General features: G+C 34.0%; 1 protein-coding gene across 2 annotated transcripts; it reads left to right on the top strand.

Annotated features, from left to right (window-relative positions):
- The first annotated feature begins 1,173 nt into the window (after positions 1-1,173).
- LRRC39 (leucine rich repeat containing 39) lies at positions 1,174-22,096 on the top strand. 2 transcript variants are annotated; one of them, XM_079110908.1, is made up of 9 exons: positions 1,174-1,304; positions 5,246-5,438; positions 11,027-11,132; positions 12,150-12,306; positions 12,977-13,113; positions 16,115-16,260; positions 17,222-17,374; positions 18,455-18,594; positions 21,852-22,096. In XM_079110908.1, the coding sequence occupies exons 2-9, from the start codon at positions 5,326-5,328 to the stop codon at positions 21,902-21,904; spliced, it is 1,005 nt and encodes a 334-aa protein (XP_078967034.1). In that variant the 5' UTR covers positions 1,174-1,304; positions 5,246-5,325; the 3' UTR covers positions 21,905-22,096. The 2 variants fall into 2 exon arrangements, with proteins under 2 accessions (XP_078967034.1, XP_078967035.1); XM_079110909.1 differs by lacking the exons at positions 18,455-18,594; positions 21,852-22,096 and adding an exon at positions 18,285-18,432.
- Positions 22,097-22,099: the final 3 nt, after the last annotated feature.

Here is a 22,099-nt window from a genome sequence, read left to right as displayed (position 1 = left end):
CACAAGTGGCTTCACCCTTGATACAAAGTGGGCATCTCACTTTAGTATGTTGCACAAATTATCTTCCCTTCTCCTTTTGTCCGTGTGTGTCCGCCATCTGGTTGGTGCTCAGGTTTTCATTTTGAAGACCCAGAGGTTTAGGCTTCTGCAGAATCCATGGGTCTGACCCAGTACAACAGCAACACTTACGTTAAGAAAAGAAAACACATCTACTGCTTTTCGTGTGGATTTGTTCTTCTTTTTCTAGGGCTTTGAGATGTAATGCTAAGCCATTTTTTCATTGGCTTTCTATTCTTTTAATGAAGAGCTCCATGCAATGAACTTACCTCTTAGCACTTGTGTGATTCTGCATCGTGTACAGGGGGAGGAATGAGAAGTTGTTCTCCATTTGTGTGCAATATGTCAAAATGCATTCTGCTGGCATGTATAACTAATTAGAACAAATAAAAAAAGAAAAAAGAAGACAAATCTAGAAGAGGGTCAAGTGGGAGGGCCAGTGAGCTAAAGTATAAAGCAAATTAAAATCATAATGTCAAAAAGAAAAAAATATTGGGGGGAAGATTCATTATCTTTTGATTTGTTCCATGTGCATATATAATAAAATAAAAAATACATAATTTTTAAGAAACTGGAATTAAGTCTTTATGAAAACTGAGAAATAAAAGTTGAGAGGTAATTGAATTTGAAACCCAGGAGTTGGAGGTAGAGCTCAGAGGTCGAGGGGGTACTTAGCATGCTGGGCCCAGCATCTCGTCCAACCAAAAACAAGTAAAGCCGGATACAGCAGAAGTTTGGGGTCCTCTGTTACACAAACTTATCCACACATTCATTTTTCCTTTTTCTGAAGCACACCATCTGTGTCTTTAGTTCAAATATTTATAAAGCTACTATTTAATAGGTAGGATTTTTGCTATGCCACACACCAAGGTATTTCCAAGTGTCTCTTCTTGAAACAGATTAAGTTCTATTAAATACATAAGATGCATAGGTAACAAAATTTCAGTAGAAGTTATTTTTAGGAACTTAGAAATAGTTGTTCCTGGTAGTTTTACAATGCTGGAGTAGAGCATTGTGCAGTTTCCTGAACATGCTCACATTATCAGTTGATCCTCTGCACAGAAGCCCCATGTGATTCTTGCTATTCTCAGCTTTGTCCATGAACTAAAATTAGAACTAGGCTGACATTACACTTCACTTGGTTACAGCCTGACAGTGGAACCATACGGAAAAAAAATTCATCCTATAATCCATTCTTCACTGACCACTAACTTTGGCCATGGCAGCTTCAGCGTCCACCAGTGATGGTAAGTATTTTTCCATTTTCCAAAAACCATTTCTTCTCCATTCTTCACATCTCAATAAATTGATGATGATGAATTTGTGTCTGTAATTGCCAGAATGTACAACCAAATTTGGGATTGAATTTAAGTATTTTTTGGGGGGGTCCATAATCACTCATGTAATTGTCCTCCTCTGCAAGACAGATTCCGCTATGAGCAAGAAGCATCTCTTCTGGAATGGTATTTCTGTTGCTTTCTTTTGACTTTGGGAAGTTGACTCTCCCTATCATGTCATTGCCATACTCACCTCACTGCCACACTGTTCTGTTCCAGTAATAACCCAAGGTAGAGACCACAGTCTTGTGTTAGAGGTAGAAATGCATATGTCATCATTGACTTGTTTTCCTTTAAGAGAAATTGGTCATTAGGTGAAAACTGATGAATGATCAAAATGTAATAGTCAAAGAGGAAATGAATTAGCAAATGACTGAACAGTGATATGTGTTTAATCAAATACCTATATACATGCAGTTAGTTGGGATTAAAAATATTTTTAATATTTGATATTATTAGAAGTATTTATCAAATACTTCAGTCTTGCTAAAATCTGAGACAATAAATTATAGGTAATATGACTAGGTAGTTGAATTACCAAAAAGATTTCTTGATGACAAAATGTTCTTGCAGTCTGTTCTTGGTAAACTCTCCATGTGTTGCTTAGAAATGGAGACCTCTCCTAATAATTTTCTAAATACTGTTAATTACATAGCAATCCAGACTTTTTTCTTCTGGAATATAGTCCTTCTCCCTTTCTCTCTTTATCTTTCTGTGTGTCTCTCTCACATACACTGCATAATTTTGGTTTAGAAAGATAAGTAATTTAGAGCCAGTTTGATGGTGCATGCCTGTAATCCTAGGGACTCTAGAAGCTGAGGCAGAAAGATTGCAAGTTCAAGGATAGCCTGGGCAAATTAGTGAGACCCTGTCTCAAAATTTAAAAAAATAAAAAGAGCTGCTGATGTAGCTCAGTGATACGGCACTCCTGGGTTCAATTCCTAGTACTATTAAAAAATCAATAATTTAGAAAAGATTAACAATGAAAAGCATCATTTTCTACCCCATTTCTCAGTGTTACTATCCTCTTTCCTAGAAATAACAATTGTAACCCCTTTGGGATTTAATTTTCAGGGGTTATTCCCATATTTCTTTTTTGAAGTTAGTTACATGATATTTCCTTATTAATTTTAGACATTATCTATGGAGTTTTATTATGAGATGATGATTAAGTTTCCTCATACCCTATAAAGTGATATTTTTAGTGTCTTTCTTGATTGCTTTTTCTTACTGTAAATTTTGTTTATTTTGTTTTTTAAGAGACAGGGTCCAGGCTGGCCCTGAACTGCGCTCAGGCAACCCTCCCATCTCTTCCTCCTGGAAAGCCAGGACTACAAGCATGTGCAACCATGATGGCTTTAAAATGTTTTAATATCATTGTAAAATGAGACGGGGGTTTTACAAGCAGATTCAGAACACTAATATTCATTTCTAAAATGATGTCTCTTCTTTTTAGAGGCCTAAATGTGAATATCTATAAATCTTAGGGATTTTTAAAAGAACATATTTGTTCCATTTTAACACATCTATAGCTGACAAACATGCAAAGTAATTAATTTCCAAATCATAGGCCTTTAGTGGAAACAGTCAAGTTAAAAATGAAGTGTTTTAATTTCATTATTGGTCTCGAAATCCAGCAAGAGACCCACTTTCCCCTCACAGATTAGAAAAAACTCTTCCAATTTCTTTCTAGAGGACTGGTGGTATTGACAGCTTTTAGTTCTCATTGTTGGCATCCAGACATCCCTGGTTCAGTTTATGTAAATTAATGTGACAGCTCCAGTTACTGAAAATGCCTCATGATCTTCTTCACTTCATTATAGCTTGGCAAGGCACCTGCCACCAATGTATGATGTGGGAAAAGAGTCACCAGGAACACAACAGCCTGACTACAGAGTTAACCATACACCCTGGGTCTGTCAACTCAGTGAGGCTACTAAGGGAAATGTAAAATTCTAGGAGGCATGCTTTTTTCTCTTTATTTTTACTATTTTGTAAAACACCACCGGGAATATTCTCGTTGTGTTTCTCTAACAGTGACATACCCTTCCCCGTTAGGCAAATGCCAGTGAGTGAAACTGCTGGATCATAAACTTTGCATATTCTATTCCAAAACAGTTAAGAATGTGTAAGAATTGATGTAACTCAAATTTCCACTAGTTTTGGTGTAGTTAGTCTTTTTAAATTTGATTATTCTGATAGGTGTGTGTTGGTATTTTATTATAGTTTTCACTTTCATAAGGTTGAACACAATTCATGGCTTTTTTTTTGTCACTTGGATTTCATCTTTTGAATCAACTATAAAATTGTTGACTTGTTTTTTTCTTTTGGTGCTGGAGATCATATGCAGAGCCTTATGCATGTTAAGCATGCACTGTACCACTGAGTTATGCCCCCAGCCCTATTGTCATTTTAAGTTGAGTTTTAGGAATTCTTTACCTATTCTAGATAAAACCCATTTGTGGTGACATGTACCACCAATATCTTCCCCCATCACATGGCATTCCTTTTATTCTCTAAATGATGTCTTTTAGTAAAGGTTATACTTAATATAGTTCAATCTATCGATCTGTTCCTTTAAGGATATGCTTTGCATCCCATTTTAGGAAATGTTCCCTAGAGTAGGATGTAACTCAGGGGTAGACCACTTGCCTAGCCTGTGTGAGCCCCTCGGTTTAATCCCCAGAAGCTGAAAAAAAATGTTCCCTACTTTAAGGACATTATTAGTCTTATATTGTTTCCCTAAACCTTTATGTTTTGGGAGATATGCACTATCACTTGTAGAACTATAATACACCTGGAATTAATTTTGGTTACATATGTATATTCAACTCTCGAAGCATAATTTCTTTTAAAAAATAATTCTGGCAGTATTCTGCAGTGCTCATGTATGTATGGATCTGTTTCTTGGGTTCTTTATTTAACTGCATTGATCTGTTTGTGTACTGCACCAATACAATACTCTCTACTACTAAAGCTTTAAGAAGGTCCTGATTGAATAAATTCTCCCACTCCAGTTTTCTTTGGCATGGGTCCTTTAGCTATTTTGTATGTTTAGAATTGTTATTAAATATTAGGATATGACAGTCAAGCTGCTCTCGGTCTCCAAATGGGGTTTTATTGTTTATAGTTCAATATGGAAATAACTGATGTTCTTACAATATTGAATCTTCCAATCAATAAATATGATGTAGAACTCTTATTTAGGCCTTCTTTAATTTCACTCTATTTTTTAGTTTACTATGTAGAGGTTGTACACAGTCTGTTTATTCTTAAGAACTTTTTTTTTGGTACTACTTAAAATGATATCTTTATCATTTTAAAAATACCTTTAAAATATCTTTTTAAAAAATAATATCTGCTTTGTAGATGGGTTCAATGGCCCACATCTACAGTACCAGCATTCAGGAGGCTGAGACAAAGGGATTTCTTGAGTCCAGGACTTTAAGGCCAGCCTGGGCAACATAATGAGATTCTGTTAAAAAAAAAAAAAAAAAAAAAAAAAAAAAGGTGTATGAACTAGTTGGACTAGTTTTGGGAACTAGAAAGTGTCTAGTAAATTATTATGACTATTATGGTACTCAATGATCAATCCCCCTTTCTTCTTTTCCAGTACTGGAGAGTGAACCCAGGGTCTTATGCATGCTAGGAAGCTGTCTTTCACTGAGTCACGTCCCCAGCTCTTTTTATTTTATTTTGAGATAGGGCCTAACTTAATTTCCCAGGCTGGTCTCAAACTTGTAATCCTTCTGCCTTGGCCTCTGGGGTAGCTGAAATTACGGATGTGAGTCCCCACACCCACCTCAATGAGCATTCTGAAACACATTGTTTTTTCCCTGTGATCCAATTAGGTCCTTTCTGAGATGGCATCTGTGATTTAGCAGTTCAGAACTTAATGAAGCTGATGACTCTATGACAATGTGGAGAAATCATGACAGAAAATGTGGTTTGTACTGGGGCTGTCCATGCTGTAAAAGAAGTATGGGAAAAACGAATAGAGAAACACAATGAAGATCTGAAGCGAGAGAAGGAATTTCAACAAAAGTATGTTATAATGTTTACTATTTTGAATCAGTGAAAATTCATAATTTCATCATTATAAAAAATCACTTATTAAATGCCTCATTATTGAAATTTTATAGAGATTTTTATTTACAGAAAGTTCAAAATATACTTAAATACCTGACTCAATTAAATCTGGCTATGCGATGAGTCACAAAAATTGTGTCTATGTGAGAATAGTAGTTATTCTCTGCCCTCATAGGATTCTGTTTAGCATTCATTAAAATTTGATTAGTATCACTTAGTCTAATTGTCAGGATTGTTTCATTCAGCATTAATCTTTTAGGATCTAAAAATACATCTGGCAGTAGAAGGTACTACTTATTCTCACCTAATTGAGTGGCTGTGAGTTCCATCAGGGCCTCTGTGGATCATCTGATTCCTTGATTGGGGTATCTTTAAATAGTATGGCTCTCCTTTCCTCTGCCTCCTTGATATCTTACCTACTTTTTGATTGGTTGTCTTGAAAGTACTCTACTCATCTTTCAGGAATAGCTCATTTCCTCATAGACTCCATATAATCCTACAATTCTCATTCATTAGAACAGGACTCTCTACCACTGAGCATCCCCATCCCTTTTTATTTTCGTGAGAGGGTCTCGTTAAGTGTCCCAGGCTGCACTCAAGCTTGTGATCCTTCTGCCTCAGCCTCCAGAGTAGCTGGGGTTACAGGCATGTGCCACTACTCCCAGACCTTAGATCTCTTTTAAAACAGTAAATTAGAAACATTAATTTACATTAGCAAACAACAGAAAATTCAACGGTACTGGTTTAAGCAAAAGGGAAGTAAGGCGGTTCCAAAAGCAGTCAATGCCAGGCCCCAATATCTTTAGAGACTCAGCTGCTTTTTCACCTTCCACTGTCAATCTCAATGTGTCGTGGGTGCTCTGGTTAGGTTTTCTGGATGTCTTAGGACAGCTGATACATTTCCAAGCATCACAGTCAAGTATCATTATGTTTTCAGGAGGATGGTAATTATTATTTTTTTCTATTTCTTCTTTGAGAGTGAGAAAATCCCTCGCACCTCTGCAAACCTCTCCTTCACCTCTCATTGGCCAGAATTGGGTTGTTTGCACACACACTTAATTAGTTACCTTGTACAGGAATAGGCTTGTATAACTGGCTTAGACACATCAAGTTTACCCCGGGCTACTTGGGGGAACGGTGAATACCTGAAAACAACTGGCATTCTTCCAGTAAAAAGAGGGAAAATGTTATTGGTAAGCAATGATTAGTGTCTGTTAAATGTCAGTTAAAAACAAAAGATCTGGATGGGAGGAAACCATTCTTCCAACAAGAAACCAATAAAGATGATGATTCTAACAGTAATAAGTAACAGCTATTTATTGTGCACTCGGTCTACTGGGGACTCTATTTTTTATTATTTACTTTTTTTAGTGTGGTGCTAGGGATTGAACCTGGGGTTTTGAGCATGCTAGGCAAGCACTCTTGTCACTGAGCTATACATCCCCATCCCCTAATAGGGACTCTATTAAGTGGTATATTTATAGCACCTCATTTAATTCTCCTAACCTGTGGAAATGTAGTGTCCTAATGAGGATTAAATTGCACTGTGAGAGAAGGAAACCAAAATAATAATGGCTTACTCAATATATCCACTTTTCTTATAGGTGGTGCAGGTCTACAACAGCCCTCCAACAAGTCAGACGTTCAGGTTTCTACCTTACTGCTCAGCTGTACATAGTTTCCATTCCTAAAGTCCCCCTTGACCCAAAGTAGACATACCAATTGCAGCCATATTTGCTTCTGGCTAGCAGGAAGCCACACTTTCAGGAGAGTATGCGCATTCTTGCTCACATTTCCCTAGGTGCAACTTCACATCTCTGTATTTTATACTCAAAGGGTTTTAGAGGAGTTTGAAAATTTCTGCTCAAGATGTGAAAGAACATCAAGTTTAAATAAGCAGTGTAGGAATTGTAGAATATAAAAACTGAAAGGAACCTATAGATCATCTAATTTAAACCCTGCACTTCTTAGACAAGTCACAGAGGTGAGGTGATGTCTTACCCCAAACCAACAAATTTATAATTCATACCTCTGGACTCTATATAAATACAGAGTCACAAAAAATTTAGAAATCATTTTAGAGTTGGAAATAGACTTATCCAATAATAGATAGTGTGATTGTAAACTCATTAAGGACAGAGCTTCTGGCATCCTTGATGCTTAATATAGTATTTGACCTATAATGAGTGCTTGATAAATTTCCTCACTGACGTAAAAGGCTAGGGAATAAGATAACTAATCTTGAGAATAAGGTACCTAAACTTGTTGTTGAATCTTGCTCTGAGTTTCATTTTTTTCTTTCTTAGTGAGCAAAAAATAATTGATAGTCATTATCATTATATGTATATGAAGAGTTCTATGTTTATAAAAATGATGTAATTGAATGGCTGGCATTATACATTTTGTCTCAATTTACCACACCTATAGGAAGATTAGCTATTCACATTAGAGGGCCACATGAACTCCATTGTCACAGTGTACTTGTTAGCTAATTAGAAATTTCAGGCAAGGAAGAGATAAGAATAAACAGATTCTATTAGAAGTATTTTGCAAAACTAACACATAAAGACAGCAAACATTACACTTGTGGGGATTTTTTTTCCTATTCATTAAAATAAAATCCTCACTGGTAATCAGTTTACACACAAAACTTTAAAAAATTAATTCTCAGATGTCAAGAGATTTTTGGCAAATAAATATACAAATTAATTAAATCTTGTTTTTGATGACAGCTTTTTAAAAATCATATATCTTTCTAGTAGGCTAAATTTGATTCTAAAATTATTCTTTGCTGTTTCATATGTGAAAAAATTTCTAGGATAGAAATAGAAAATTTTTTGCTGACCATTTTTATAGTCAGCAGAATATATACATGTAATTCTTATGTATGTTTGCAATGAATAAACTTATTTGGTACAGTGCTTGCCTTGAATGCATGAGGCCTGGGTTTGCCCCCCGGCACCGTGATGAAACAAAACTTATTAACTATCTAAGGATTAGTTAGCAAAAAAAAAAAAAAGTACATCCAACTCACAATATGATACCATTCGCAACCACTAGATGGACATAATAAAAAATGGGTAATAACAAGTATTGATGAGGATGTGGAGAGATTGGAACTCTGATACACTGGTGGTGGGATGTAAAATGGTACAACCAATTTGGAAACAATTTGGCAGTTCCTATAAAAGCTAAACATAAAGTTACTATATGACCCAGAAATTATGTTCTTAAGAATATACCCAAGAGAAAGGAAAACGTATAATCCATCAAAGGACATCGCAACAATTTAAAGATCTTAGTTGGCTTTCTTGTTAATTCTAGAATTGGGCAACACTTCATGAAATAGAATACTGTGTTCTGAGGGGCTGAACAGAAAAGATTACTTTTAGAGTCAGAAAAGAGCTGTAAAAAGCAAAACCAAAGTTACTTTCAAATATTGTTTATAAGTTACTTTCTCTGTAAGGCACGAATAGGAAGATAGGACAATGGAAAATTAATTGACTGGCTAACAGTGGATTACTTCAAGTTACCTTTTTTGTATAAGGAAGAAGGCAGAGAGAACTTCATTGCCATTCTAACTGAAACTAAATGGAGAGTTGACTGTTAACTCTCCCTCCTGATTTCTTGGCATGGTCAGATAACAATTTAGTTTCTGTTTTATGACGGAACCTTAGCATGGGTGACTTTATTTTGATTTCAGTCTGGTTTGTTGGAGCCCAGTGTAGGAGCTTAATCCAAAATAATGGCCTTCTAGCTGGGCATGATGACTGTAATTCTAGCAACTCAAGAAGCTGAGGCGGAGGATTGCAAGTTCAAGGCCAGCTTCTGCAACTTAGCAAGACGCTATCTAAAAAATATAATAAAAAGGACTAGGGATGTAGCTTAGTGGTATAGCATCCCTGGGTTCAGTCTCCAATATAATAATAATAATAATAATAATAATAATAATAATAAGAAGAAGAAGAAGAAGAAGAAGAAGAAGACGATGACAAAGAACTTCCCAAAATTTTAATAGTTCACACAAAAACTTGTACACAAACATTTGTAGCAGCATAATTTATAAGTCCACGAATAGACTTATCCAAATACTAATCAACTGTTGAATGAGCAAACATGATAAACTTATATGATGAAATCATTCTGCCATAAAAAGAAATGAAGTACTGATACATGTTATAGCATGAATGAACTTTGAATAAAATTATGCTGAGTGAAAGATGCCAGACACAAAAGAGACACATTATCTGATCCTATTTATATGAAATGTGCAAAATAGGCTATTAGTAATTGCCAGGGTGTGGCAGAGGGGAATAGATAAGGAGGTTTTTTGTTTAATGGTAAAATATTTTGAATTTAGAAAGTGGTGATGGGGTGTATAATGTTGTGAATATACTAAAAACTACTGAACTGTATAAATAATGCATTTTATGCTATGTGAATTATGTCTCAAAAAAACTATTAAAATCTATGAAGAAATATGGTACTTATCAAAAACTTAGCACTGGAAATATATCTCAGAGATAGGGAATGTACTTAGAATGCACAAAACCCTTGGTTCAATCTCTAACACCAAAACAAAAAAATAGTTCTGGACCCAAGTCCATCTACTCACCACTCAAAAGCCAATACTTGGGAGATGAGGAGTTGGGGTGAAGGAAATCAGGTTTATTCAAGAGTCAACAAAATGAGAAGATGGAGGGGGTTATCACACCCCATGCTCCCAAAAAAAGACCATCTTAGGGAACTCAGGTATGCAAAAAGACTTTTGTAGAGAGGGAAAGGATATTCAGGGGTCAATGGGCAGGTAATTTTTGGGCTTGGTCTTAGTCATCCAGAGCATGTCTCCTTTCTCCCCCTCTGATTAGAATACCACAATTGACCTTGATTTCCTAAGCCTTGTTCCTATAATTCTTTAGACAAACATTACTTTTCTGCAAGTTAAATCTTAGAGGAATTGATATGTTTTGTGTTATGCACATGACTTAAGAATGGGGATTTACACATTCTAATGTTATCCCTTGGTCATCAGATGTTCTGGGTTCTGAAACTCTAAAGAAAGATAGCTTAGTAGTTTGATGTCTTAATCATTTAGATGCTTTTCTTTTGAATTTAGAATGCTAGGCAAATGGAGTGGAAGTGACCCTACAAAGGACAACTTCCAAAGGATTAGCCACAGTTAAAATAGGGCATTTGTGGTACTCATCTTATTTATAACTCTTATGAAATAAAATCTCATTCTATTTCCAGATACCATTGACCCAGTGGTTTTTTTTGTTTTGGTATTAAGGATTGAACCCAGGATGCTTTACCACTAAGCTACATCCCCAGCCATTATTTTTTGAGATAGGGTCTTGCTAAATTGCCCAGGCTGGCCTCTAATTTCTGATCCCCCTGAATCAGTCTCTGGAGTAGCTGGGATTACAGGCATGTACTACTGCACCTACCTTCCCAAGCTACTTTCAATGGGCTATTTTATTTATATAAAAGTGAATGCTACCTATGTCATTAGTTATGAATCAAATGATTACCTGATCTCCTAGGCTAGTGCGGATCTGGGAAGAAAGAGTAAGTTTAACTAAGCTGAAAGAAAAGGTCACCAGGGAAGATGGAAGAGTCATTTTGAAGATAGAAAAAGAAGAATGGAAGGTAAGCTTTAGAGAAGTAATATTTTATTTTTCTATCTTTTGCATTTTGTGAAAGAGTTGAAAAATGATTCTAAGACTGTGTAAGACAGGAATAGTTAAAAATTCTAATTTTAATAAAAGCCAAATGAATCTGGACAACAAGAACAAGAGAAAAGAAATATCACTTTTTTTTGCAAAAATTCAATTTGCTTTAATCTTGCCTAAATTTAAGTCATATGTGATATTTCTCCTCCTCATCCTAATAGGCAGGTTCTCATTTTCCATGAATGGATGACTATCTGCCAAATGAAAAGTATGTAGCATTCCCCAAAAACTGCTCAGTTAAAACTTCTAAAAGTGGAAATGAATATTAATTTTTGTGTTAGGTGTATCTTCCAGTCCATATGCTTTCTCTCTCCCATGAATGTATGTGCACACAAATACATAGTGGCTTCATTATATTAGGTATACTCTAACTTTTACAAGGGCTTCTAACCCTAGGGTGAGTATTTGTTTTCATGGATACAGGTATATTTAACTGTGTGTTTATCTCCTTTATTTTATTTTATTTTTCTATTTTACGCTGAAAGGGAAAAGGCATAGAATTCAGAATAGTTCAAATTCTTAAAATTTCTCACAACTCTATAAAAATCTCTTATAAAATACTTCAAAATAGAAGTGGAAGAGAAGTTTAAATTGTGGATGAAGATGTTTTCTAGCTAGCCTCATTTTCAATAGCATATGTAGTCTAGGAAAGCCAGATATAACACAATCTTTAGGCTAGACTTCTATGTGTGCATAATTGAACAAAATGTATTATTTTGTTTACTGCATTTTAGTTGAGATTGGAAAGTTTAGCAAACAAACAAACAAAAACAAAAAAGACTAAAGATCTTAAAACTTAGTAACACAAAATATTTGGAAATATAACCCATTAAGGAAAAGAAACATTTCAAAGTGTTAACACAAATTAAATAATATCACACTTCAGGATACTAAAATAATTTAAGTAATATAATGATTCCATTATTTCTTTTAGAGCCTCCCTTCTTCTTTACTGAAACTGAATCAGCTACAAGAATGGCAAATCCATAGAACTGGTTTGTTGAAAATTCCTGAATTCATTGGAAGATTCCAGAACCTTATTGTGTTAGATTTATCTCGAAACATAATTTCAGAGATACCTCGAGGAATTGGTAAAGATTACTTTTATTTCTGTACTATTTTATCTTCTTACACATGTGCTTATTTTATTGTTTTTGATAACATGCAATAACTATATCTTATATATCCCCAAATTGTGAGAAATTTTTAAACATTTAATCTAAATTGAAGATTCTAGGCTATCCAAGCTACTGGATTTATTGAAGTGATTCAAGATAAGATTTCAATGTGAACAGTCTCTTTGAAAATATTGTTCTATAGATTTTGAAAACAATATTACTGATTTAGCTATTCTTAGAACAGGTTGGAAGTAATAAAAAAAATCAGATTTGTCAAATAGAGGGAAAAATTCTCACCTGGAAAATTGCTTATGGTGTAGTTTGTAATTTCTTTGTTTTTATTGTCATTATTGTTTGCAATGCTGAGGACACAAACCAGGGCTTTGTGCATGCTAGGCAAGCTTCTTACCACAGAGCTACATTCCAGCCCAGGATGCAGTATAGATAAAACGGAATGAAAATAAGTTTTTGTTTTTGTTTTTCCCCATGACACTGATAGACCTGCCCATTGTTTAAAAAAGGGGCAGTATGCAGACTGGGAACAGGGAAGAATATAAGTATGAATTTGCCAATACACAAGTAATAGTAAATGGAAAATACTACTTTATGTCCATCTTCTTTCTATTGTGTACTTTGTTTATAGGACTTCTCACTAGACTTCAGGAACTGATTCTGAGCTACAACAAAATCAAGACTGTCCCCAAGGAATTAAGTAATTGTGCCAGCTTGGAGAAACTAGAACTGGCTGTTAACAGAGATATATGTGATCTTCCTCAAGAGGTCAGAAAGATCTATAAGGCTTATGATGTTATTTTCCATCTACTGGAACTTTGCTTTCCAATTATGTGATTGTTAAAAATAAAAACTAAAGAGAAAATGCTACAAATTTTATTTCAGAAAAATATTTAGTAAGGTTATTTCCTATTATTATAAAGCAGGTTTTTAATTAGAGAAAGATCTATTTAGTATAACTTATACTTCTATTATTGTCAAGGTGATACTGAAAGCTTAGTCCTTGTCCCTGAAGCCAATCTAGTAACAAGGACAAGGTTTTGAGAAAAAAGAAAAACGTTTTACTGATTTGATGGCAAATGAGAAAATACAGAGGACACACATCTCAGAGGCTGCAATTCTAACTGCCAGGGAACAGAAGAGTTTAAAAAGGGAGATACAAGGACCTTTTTTTCCCCAAGTATCATTATGAATAGATGTAATTAGTTGTTCAACTTATAGCCTTGAGAGAGCTGTTTTTCTGTGTTCCAAGACTGGCATTTTTTTTTATTCTTGTGGGCAATGAGCAGAAAGATAGATAACTCAGTTTAGGATAGGAAGAATATCACTCTTGCTTCCCCAGGAATAGGGAAGGAAAGAGGGAGAAGAGGGATGGGAAAAAATATATTAGTTTAAAAAGAAGCCACTAGTGGTGAAGTGACAAGGTTTATATTTAAAGCATGGAGTAGAGACCTGTTATGATAGTACTGATATTGTTTGTTGTCTAGACTGTCATCTCCTTGGAGGCCTTAATAAGGGTATTATTTATTTAAATTCCTAGAATTGAGGGCAAGCCTAGGTTATAGTGGTTACTTAATAAATGCTTGTTTGAATGAATTATTATTATAAAGCACAGAAAATGTGGTGATAGGAAAACTTTTTACTAGTTGGTTTTTGAGACAGAGGTGAAGTGTAAAGCATGAATTCTAGGAAGTCTATTTCTTGCTAGCTTCCTAGGCTCTTCAAACTTTGATTTGGCATGATGTCATTGCTTAAACCAAATTGATCATATAAATATGAAGACATTTGTATTACTTTGTATATATTTAATGCTCTTAGAATCAGTCAAGGAAAATCTCCATGGTTCTTTGTCTTGAAAATGATTATGACTATATAAAATAAAGCTAAGAAAAGTGATAAAGCCCAAACTAAAACTCTATTCTCTTTTTCCACTTTATCGTGAGTGTATATCAGACTTTTTCCCACAACAGTGAACATGTAGCCAATGACTTCTCTTGCAAGTAAAACACAGTATACATGTTTCATCATATAATTGTTGCATTTAATGAAACATATGCCCTTCCATATGATGAAAATGATCACATGAACAATTTCTTTACACATACAGAAAGGCCAGTAAATCTTTTTTTTTTTTTTTTTTTTTTTTGTAATCCTTGTGACTTTGTTTCTAGGATTGGCTCTGTCACTAACAAGCTGTGTGATTTTATGGATGTCTATTAACCAGTGTTTATTTTAGTTTCTTCACTTTAGGAGACTGGTTATATAGGAAGAAATACTAAGCAGGGATCTTCAGCCTGGGATTGTTCCATTCCAAAGTGTGGCCTTTAAGTAGCTCTATGTCCTTAGACATACCACTTTACACATTAGATCTCAGTTTTCGCATATGCAAAATTAGAATCGTCATATTATCATTGCTTTATTATCTGTTTCAATCATCTAAAGTCAAAATTTTAGAACTACTGAAAAGTCAGCATTTGGAGATTCATCTGCCATACATTTTACACACTGTTTACATACAAACATAAATGCTAATGTAAAAACAATCTTCCTATGTACTATTTCGAACTATTTGAAAATTTATGAAATGTGATGACAGATTTTGAAAGTGTTTTAATTGGGTCTTGAATTCTAAATCTGGAGAAATGTCATAGAACTTTCTGGGTTTTTGTACTATGTACAAAACATTGTATTTGTGTACTTTTTGTTGTGCTACAGGTATTGCAGAAGAAATCTGAACATGCCCCAAGAGAAAATAAAACATAGCAACTTCTTACAAATGGATAGTATTTTTGTAAAAGTTGATCAAATTCTTTCATATTGACACTTCCACTAGAATATAGAAAGAGGAAGAAATTTTGTGGTTTTTAATTCCACAAAATGTTGAGTTCTCTTCATAGCTCTATCACTTCTAGTTACATGACCTGTTTGAGACATTTGATCCATAAAATGGAAGTAAAGACACTCACATGGTATCGCTGGTGTCAGAATTAGTCACTTGTTACTGGGGGTGGTGGTGCATGCCTATAATCCTATCAGCTCAGGAGGCTGAGGCATGAGGATCCTAAGTTCAAAGCTAGCCTCAACAACTTAGTGAGGCCCTAAGTAACTCAGTGAGACCCTGTCTCTAAATAAAATATAAAAAAGGGCTAGGGATGTGGCTCAGTGGTTAAGCACCATTGGGTATTGTGGTAGGCTGAGTACCATGGTGCATGCCTGTAATCCAATTTGATGTTTGAGATAATGTACATAAATCATTAGGCACAAGGTTTCAATAAAGATAACTGTTGTTTTGAAAATTAAGTTTCCCCATACAATTTTCAACTACTTGATGAAAGGAAAATATGATACTAAACACTTTCATGGGGGAAAAAAATAAAACTTTTGCCATACAGGTCCTATTAACTCTAGAATTTGATTATTTTGGAAGATAAATTTTCTTTTGAATAGATGCAATTTCTTTTCTTCTTTTTCCCTTTATTTGGAGCTAGGGATTGAACCCAGAGCCTTCCAATGCCCAAAACTCACTCTACCACTGTGTGGGTTTATATGCCTAGTCCCAAATAGATACAATTGCTTTGAGAGTTTTTCATATCACTGGTGTTTATTCAGCATTATTGTTATTTTATTTTATTTTTTTGTTCTGGCCTACTGTGCTTAAAACCCAAGTGCAATGCAAAGGTATGATATGATCTATCTCCTTTATCAATGTGAGTCTTCTAGTAGTTTACATTGTGGACATTTACTTTGAAAACCTTGCTTTCCTCTTCAGCTCAGCAATCTATTAAAACTTACTCACCTTGATTTGAGTATGAACCAATTTACTACAATCCCTCCTGCTGTGTTAAACATGCCTGCCCTTGAGTGGCTGGACATGGGAAGCAACAGACTTGAACAACTTCCTGATACTATAGAAAGGTAAAATGAACAATTTTTTATGCTACTGACAAATACTTTAAAACCACCTGTGAAAAATAATAAATAAGACAAAGGGGATGTCAAGTATAATCTATCTATCAATTGATCCATTTTGTTTGAAATATGCTGCTTTAAACAGAATTATTTCATTGATTCCAAATAAGTAAAAGAAATTTGGGAGTGGAAAATCTGGCTATTTGAATTCAAGATATTAACAGAATACATCACAGAGAGAACAACATTGCTTAATGAATGCAAGGTACTTGTGTGTACTTTATAAAAGGATGAGGAAACCAGTGCACAGAGATGTTAGTGAACTAGTCTAAGGTCAGTTAGTAATTACCTAATTAGTTAGGATTTGAACCTAGGCATGCTGGTTTATTTCATGCTTTTAACCATTATGCATTATTGCCCTACCTGAACAGGCATATTAATAATTTCTAATTTTTCTCTCGAGACTCAGATTAACATTTATAGCAATTCTTTAAGAAAACAGAGAAAAATGAAGAATTCTAAAATATTTTGATTTCATTTCTGCTACCACATGATATGAGAGCTATATAGTAGAGATTAATTTCATGATGTAATTTCTCTAATAATGAGGTAATGTAAAGTCAGGTAAATCGCTAAGTAGCTGGGTGTGGTGGCACATGACTATAACCAGAAACTCTGGAGACTGAGATAGGAGACCACAAGTTCAGCAACTTAGAAAGACCCTATCTCAAAATAAAAAATAAAAAAGAACTGGGGATATAGTTTAACAGTAAAGGGCCCCTGGGTTCAATTGCCAGCATTAAAAACAAACAATAATCAAAAAGAAGAAGAAAAAAAGAAAAGAAAAAAATAAATATGTTGGTTAAAAGACATATTATAAAAGAGGACATTTCTTTGATATTTAAGGTAACAAAAACCTGGTTTTTCATATATGTGACTAATCACAAAAATCTCTTTAATTCTTCAGAATGCAAAGTCTACATACATTATGGTTACAACGGAATGAAATAACATGCTTGCCAGAAACAATCAGCAATATGAAAAATCTCGGTACCATTGTTCTCAGCAACAATAAACTGCAAGATATTCCAGTATGCATGGGAGAAATGGAAAATCTGAGGTAAAAAACTGTAAGACACAAAAGGACATGTTTATTTCTGACCACAGACCAAAGTAACATAGATTATTTATATTAATATAATTTGGATTCTTACTTATATGGATATATTTTAAAAATCTTTATCAATGTTAAAATTCTGTAACTTGTTGCATAGGATTTATATATTACTGGAATAAATTATTCAAGAAAGGATACTGGTGCACACCTGTAATTCCAGAAGCTTGGGAGGCTGAGGCCGGAGGATCATGAGCTCAAAGCCAACCTCAGCAACTTAGAACCTAAGCAACTCAGCGAGACCCTGTCTCTAAATAAAATGTAAAAAGGGGCTGGGGATGTGGTTCAATGGTTAAGTTCAATCCCTGGTACCCCCCTGCAAAAAAAAAAAAAAAAAAAAAAAAAGATACTTGAAACTAAGTACTGGGTTTGATCAGTTTTAAGAAATGTCTTATGTTGGTGACAAAAATTACATTTATACTACTAGCAAACCTCACTAGCACATAAAAACTAAAAGCATAAAATAGTGACTATTTTCCTCCTAATTACAAATGGACAGACAATTGTTACCAACAGAAAGTAGATATAATTTTTATTAGTTACTATCAGACTTCCATTTTTTTTTTCAAAATTTAATTTCCTGACAGAATAAGATAATAGACATCAAAACCAAAAACTGTTACATCCTTCATTCATTCACTTATTCAGCAACTATTAGCCTTGTGCTAGATGGTGAAAACACAGTAAGACAGATTTATAAAATAGGCAGAAAGTAAATTCATAGCATTATTTAAGATGCATTAAAAGTGCTCTTAAAAGTTAAACTGTACCATATTAAATATATGCTATGAACTAATACTTACTTTTAATAAGCCTTGAAAATAAGTTGTCTAAAGCTAATATTTTTTTCTTCTAGGAAAGAAACTTAAAGATTCTTGGGATATATCACATCTCACCAAGATGTTGAGTTATTGAAACCAGTTAAAAAAGAGTAATTTAGTATATTGTCATTTGATCTTTCTCCAGGAAAATATATGTACACTTCTATGGCATCTATAAAAATACTGTTTTTTGGTGAACTGCTAGGTTTGTCAACTTCAGAGACAACCCACTGAAATTGGAGGTAACACTTCCTCCCAGTGAAAGCATAGATGAAGAGGAGGAACGGGAATTATTTGGCCTTCAGTTTATGCACACATACATACAGGAGTCACAGAGAAGAGCAGGTAAGAGATTTGTATAACACAGATTAAACATTCTTTTTTGGTAAGGAATGTGTATGTAATTTACTCCTATCTTCCTATGAGTTCCTTTATGGATTTCTTATTCCATCTTCCCTTTTTCTATCAAATTCTGATCTTTTGGCCAATATTGTGAGAGGAAAAAAGTAAGATTCCACTCTGTTTATAATTCTGAAGGGCTAGGAGAAAAGTTGTAAAAATATTCAAAATATTGCAGTGGGGTCAGGAAATAAGTTCTTTGGCTAAGCACTTGAAGCACAAACAAGTGAATGAAGACGCAATTCCTAGAACTTCACCATCTCTTTCTACCAGCTTCCCCCATCTGTCATTTTGAGCATCTACACACCTCTGTGTTTCTCTTTCTCTAGAATACACAAATAGTAAGATACAATTTTACTTAGTGTTTGAAAATATTAACAGATTTCAACTGAATGAATGTGAGGTTTTGATATGCAAATTTCAATTGATTTAATTGAATTATAATTTAGAATGAAATATTTTTTAAAATTATGAAAGCCTTTATATTAAGTTATGATTAGGGGAATAGGTTAAAGAGGCAAAGAGCTCAATTCTCTGTTAATAAAAACAATGAATCAGGTGTGGTGATTCATGCCTGTAATCCCAGTAACTCAGGAGGCTGAGGCAGGGTTCCAAGTTCAAGGTCAGTCTGGGCAATTTAGCAAGACACTGTTGTGTTGTGCATATTGCTATTTAAAATTTAAAAAGGAACATGGATGTGGTTCCGTGTAAGAGTATAAGAGTGCATACCTAGCATACATTAAGTCCTGGGTTCAATCCCCAGTACTGGGGTGGGGGGGGGAAGTAAATAAATCATGGCTTTATAATACACTAAAAATGTGAAGTTTGAAGACTTTTTGACTAATAGATTTCAATTCAACTCAATGCAACAAAGCGACTTTGAAAAATGAATATAAATAGAGAAGACAACAATAGTTTTTCCACTAGTAGAAATCCTTTTTGCCAATATTCAGTGGAGGATGTTTAAGAATGTTGAAGAAGTAGTTATTAGGAGTAGGGCATGGTGGTACTCTTCCTGTAACCTCAGCAACTGGGCAGGAGGATTTCAAGTTCAAGGCCAGTTTTAGCAATTTAGTGAGACCCTGTCTCAAAATAAAAAATGGAAAGGGTCGGGGACAGGGGAGTAGTGATTAGGTCTCCTGTAGCAAGACCACAGAAGCAACAGCATGGATATAGGTTGGGAGGAAAACAAAAAAAAAAGTTCTTAATACTGTGGGGTCTAGTTTTAGAAAGTAGGATAAATTAAAAACAAGTAGGAAACTGAACTGTTAATTCAATAAACATGAGAAACTGAACTGTTAATTCAATAAACATGAGAAAATGGAGAAAGAGTCCAGGGTGAATCTCAGTTTTTCATTAAAGCAACTGGATTCACTGTGGTACCAAGAGAGGAAAGAGGTACAGAAGCTGATTTAGTGGGCAGAGATGAACTCCAGTTTTAATAGTAAACTTGAAGTACCTGTAAGACATGTAAGATATGAAAACTATGTAGATAAATGTGAAGGTCAAGAAGGGGGTTTGCTGAAATAGCAATATGAATAATCCCACAGAGTCAGTTTCTTATGACATAGGAGGAAAAAACAATATTGGGAAAACAATAATCTTGATCTAAGGCTAGCATGTTGAAGGACAAGCTTATTTTCTCATTAAGTACTTGGTACCATTTTCAGAAACAATCTTTAAGCTAAATGGGCCACAAGACTGCATCAATATGATCATTTTTGGATGGGTATGTAAGTCTTATGAAACATAACTGAGATTATATCAGTTGTTGAATATCTTTTATTTTTGGGCATAAGTTGTTGAATGATACAAAAAAAACTGTGATACAAATGAATATTTCTAACAATAAAATGAGGTTAATTATTGAAGGATATATTATCTTATTCTTTTGATTGGTGAAATGAGTAACTAAATTAAAAAATTATCAAACTACCTTACTTTAATAAGATTTGGCCTAAAACATACAACAAGAGGAAAAAAAGGTAACAATTTAAACAAAGAGGAAATAAAATAAAAACCCTCCCATTAAAGTTATTAAAAATAGATCCATGATTACTACTACTAATTGTTAATATTTGAGTACTCAGTCTGTGCTTGGAACCATTTTAAGCATTTTACTTGTGTTAGCTCATTTGATGCATACAACAACCTTGTGAGGTAGATTTTATTATTATTACCACCATCCCCGTTTTAAGAGGAGAAAATTGAGGCACAAAGAGATTAAGTAGCTTGCCCAAGGTCACACAATTAAGAGGTGGTAGGGTTGGGATTTGAACCTAGGCAGTCTGACAAGACATGTAAGCAGAAAGGTTGGAATGAAAAATGGGCTACAATTTTTCAATTATTTACACTTCATATAATAATAGACTTATAGGATACAAATAATTATCTCAGAATATCATAATATCTAAAATTAACAATTCTGGATCTTTGTCTTAGCATGTGATCAACAATTAAGAAATTTATTACAAATAAATGCAGAAACAAATCAAGGATAAAATGTGAAAGTAACATTCCTACCATATATTTGGTTTAATATTTGCTTGTGCATAAAAAACACTCATCAGTTAAATAAGGCTTAAGTGTGAGAAGGTTTTTGGTTTCATCATCTTATTTCTGTTTTATTCCAAAATTATTCCCCGCCCCCCAAAAAAAGAGAACATACTTAATGGCTGAACTTTCATATGTAAAAAAATGGCCTGGTAAAAGATAAGCTACCAAGTTAACTTGAAAAATGACTTGCAAATTTAAAATTTAATTCTTGGTTTATGCTTGTATCCTTTTGGATGTTCTGACTATACATTTATCCAACAACAAAAACATGAAGTGAAATTTTTTTTTTCTTGAAAACATTTCTTCAGTTTTGGTGTTTGTTGTGAACAAATTCTGATAGTATATAAATATAGGTATGGCTCTGGTAGTCTGAAAGTGATTTCATTTATTAATTGTGAACATCTCTGAATCTGTTTGCATTTGAGAAAAAGCACAATTGATTATCCTCTCCAGATCTGCATAGAAAAAAAATCCTCACGTTGCCAAATTCTCAGATTGGCCCTTGTTACAAATTGACAATTGATCATTACGTTTTGAACTTGAGACACAAAAAATATTGAATATAACCAAAGGAAAATATATTTCTGAAATTAATACAAATAGAAACTTAAAGTTAATTATGTGTTGATGTATTATGTGTATTTCAGATGAAGTCAATTGTTTGACTACTTCACCAACCTCTACAAATACTGATGGATAATGTAATTCAGAATGCTCTGCTGAAGAGGAATACTTTGGGAACTTGATGAATTGTTTGGACTTCTGAAGTAAAAAATCAAAGTTATTGCCAAAGTTTAAAGAGGTCACAGTATTTTTTAAAGTTCATATTATCTACTACTTAAATTATATTTTTGTGAATATAAAAATATAATTAAAAAATTTTTTGGTGGAAGAC

This window comes from Sciurus vulgaris (genome assembly GCF_902686455.1).
Source record: "Sciurus vulgaris genome assembly, chromosome: 1".
Lineage (NCBI taxonomy): Eukaryota > Metazoa > Chordata > Mammalia > Rodentia > Sciuridae > Sciurus > Sciurus vulgaris.
This window is presented reverse-complemented; position numbering and strand designations above follow the sequence as displayed.

Bases quoted from the DNA above. Each gene is read 5' to 3' on its own strand.
- LRRC39 (XM_079110908.1), top strand. From the start codon at position 5,326: ATGACAGAAAATGTGGTTTGTACTGGGGCTGTCCATGCTGTAAAAGAA. The intron at 5,439-11,026 runs GTATGTTATAAT...CTGATCTCCTAG, and splicing joins GAGAAGGAATTTCAACAAAA to GCTAGTGCGGATCTGGGAAG. The intron at 18,595-21,851 runs GTAAGAGATTTG...TGTGTATTTCAG, and splicing joins GGAGTCACAGAGAAGAGCAG to ATGAAGTCAATTGTTTGACT.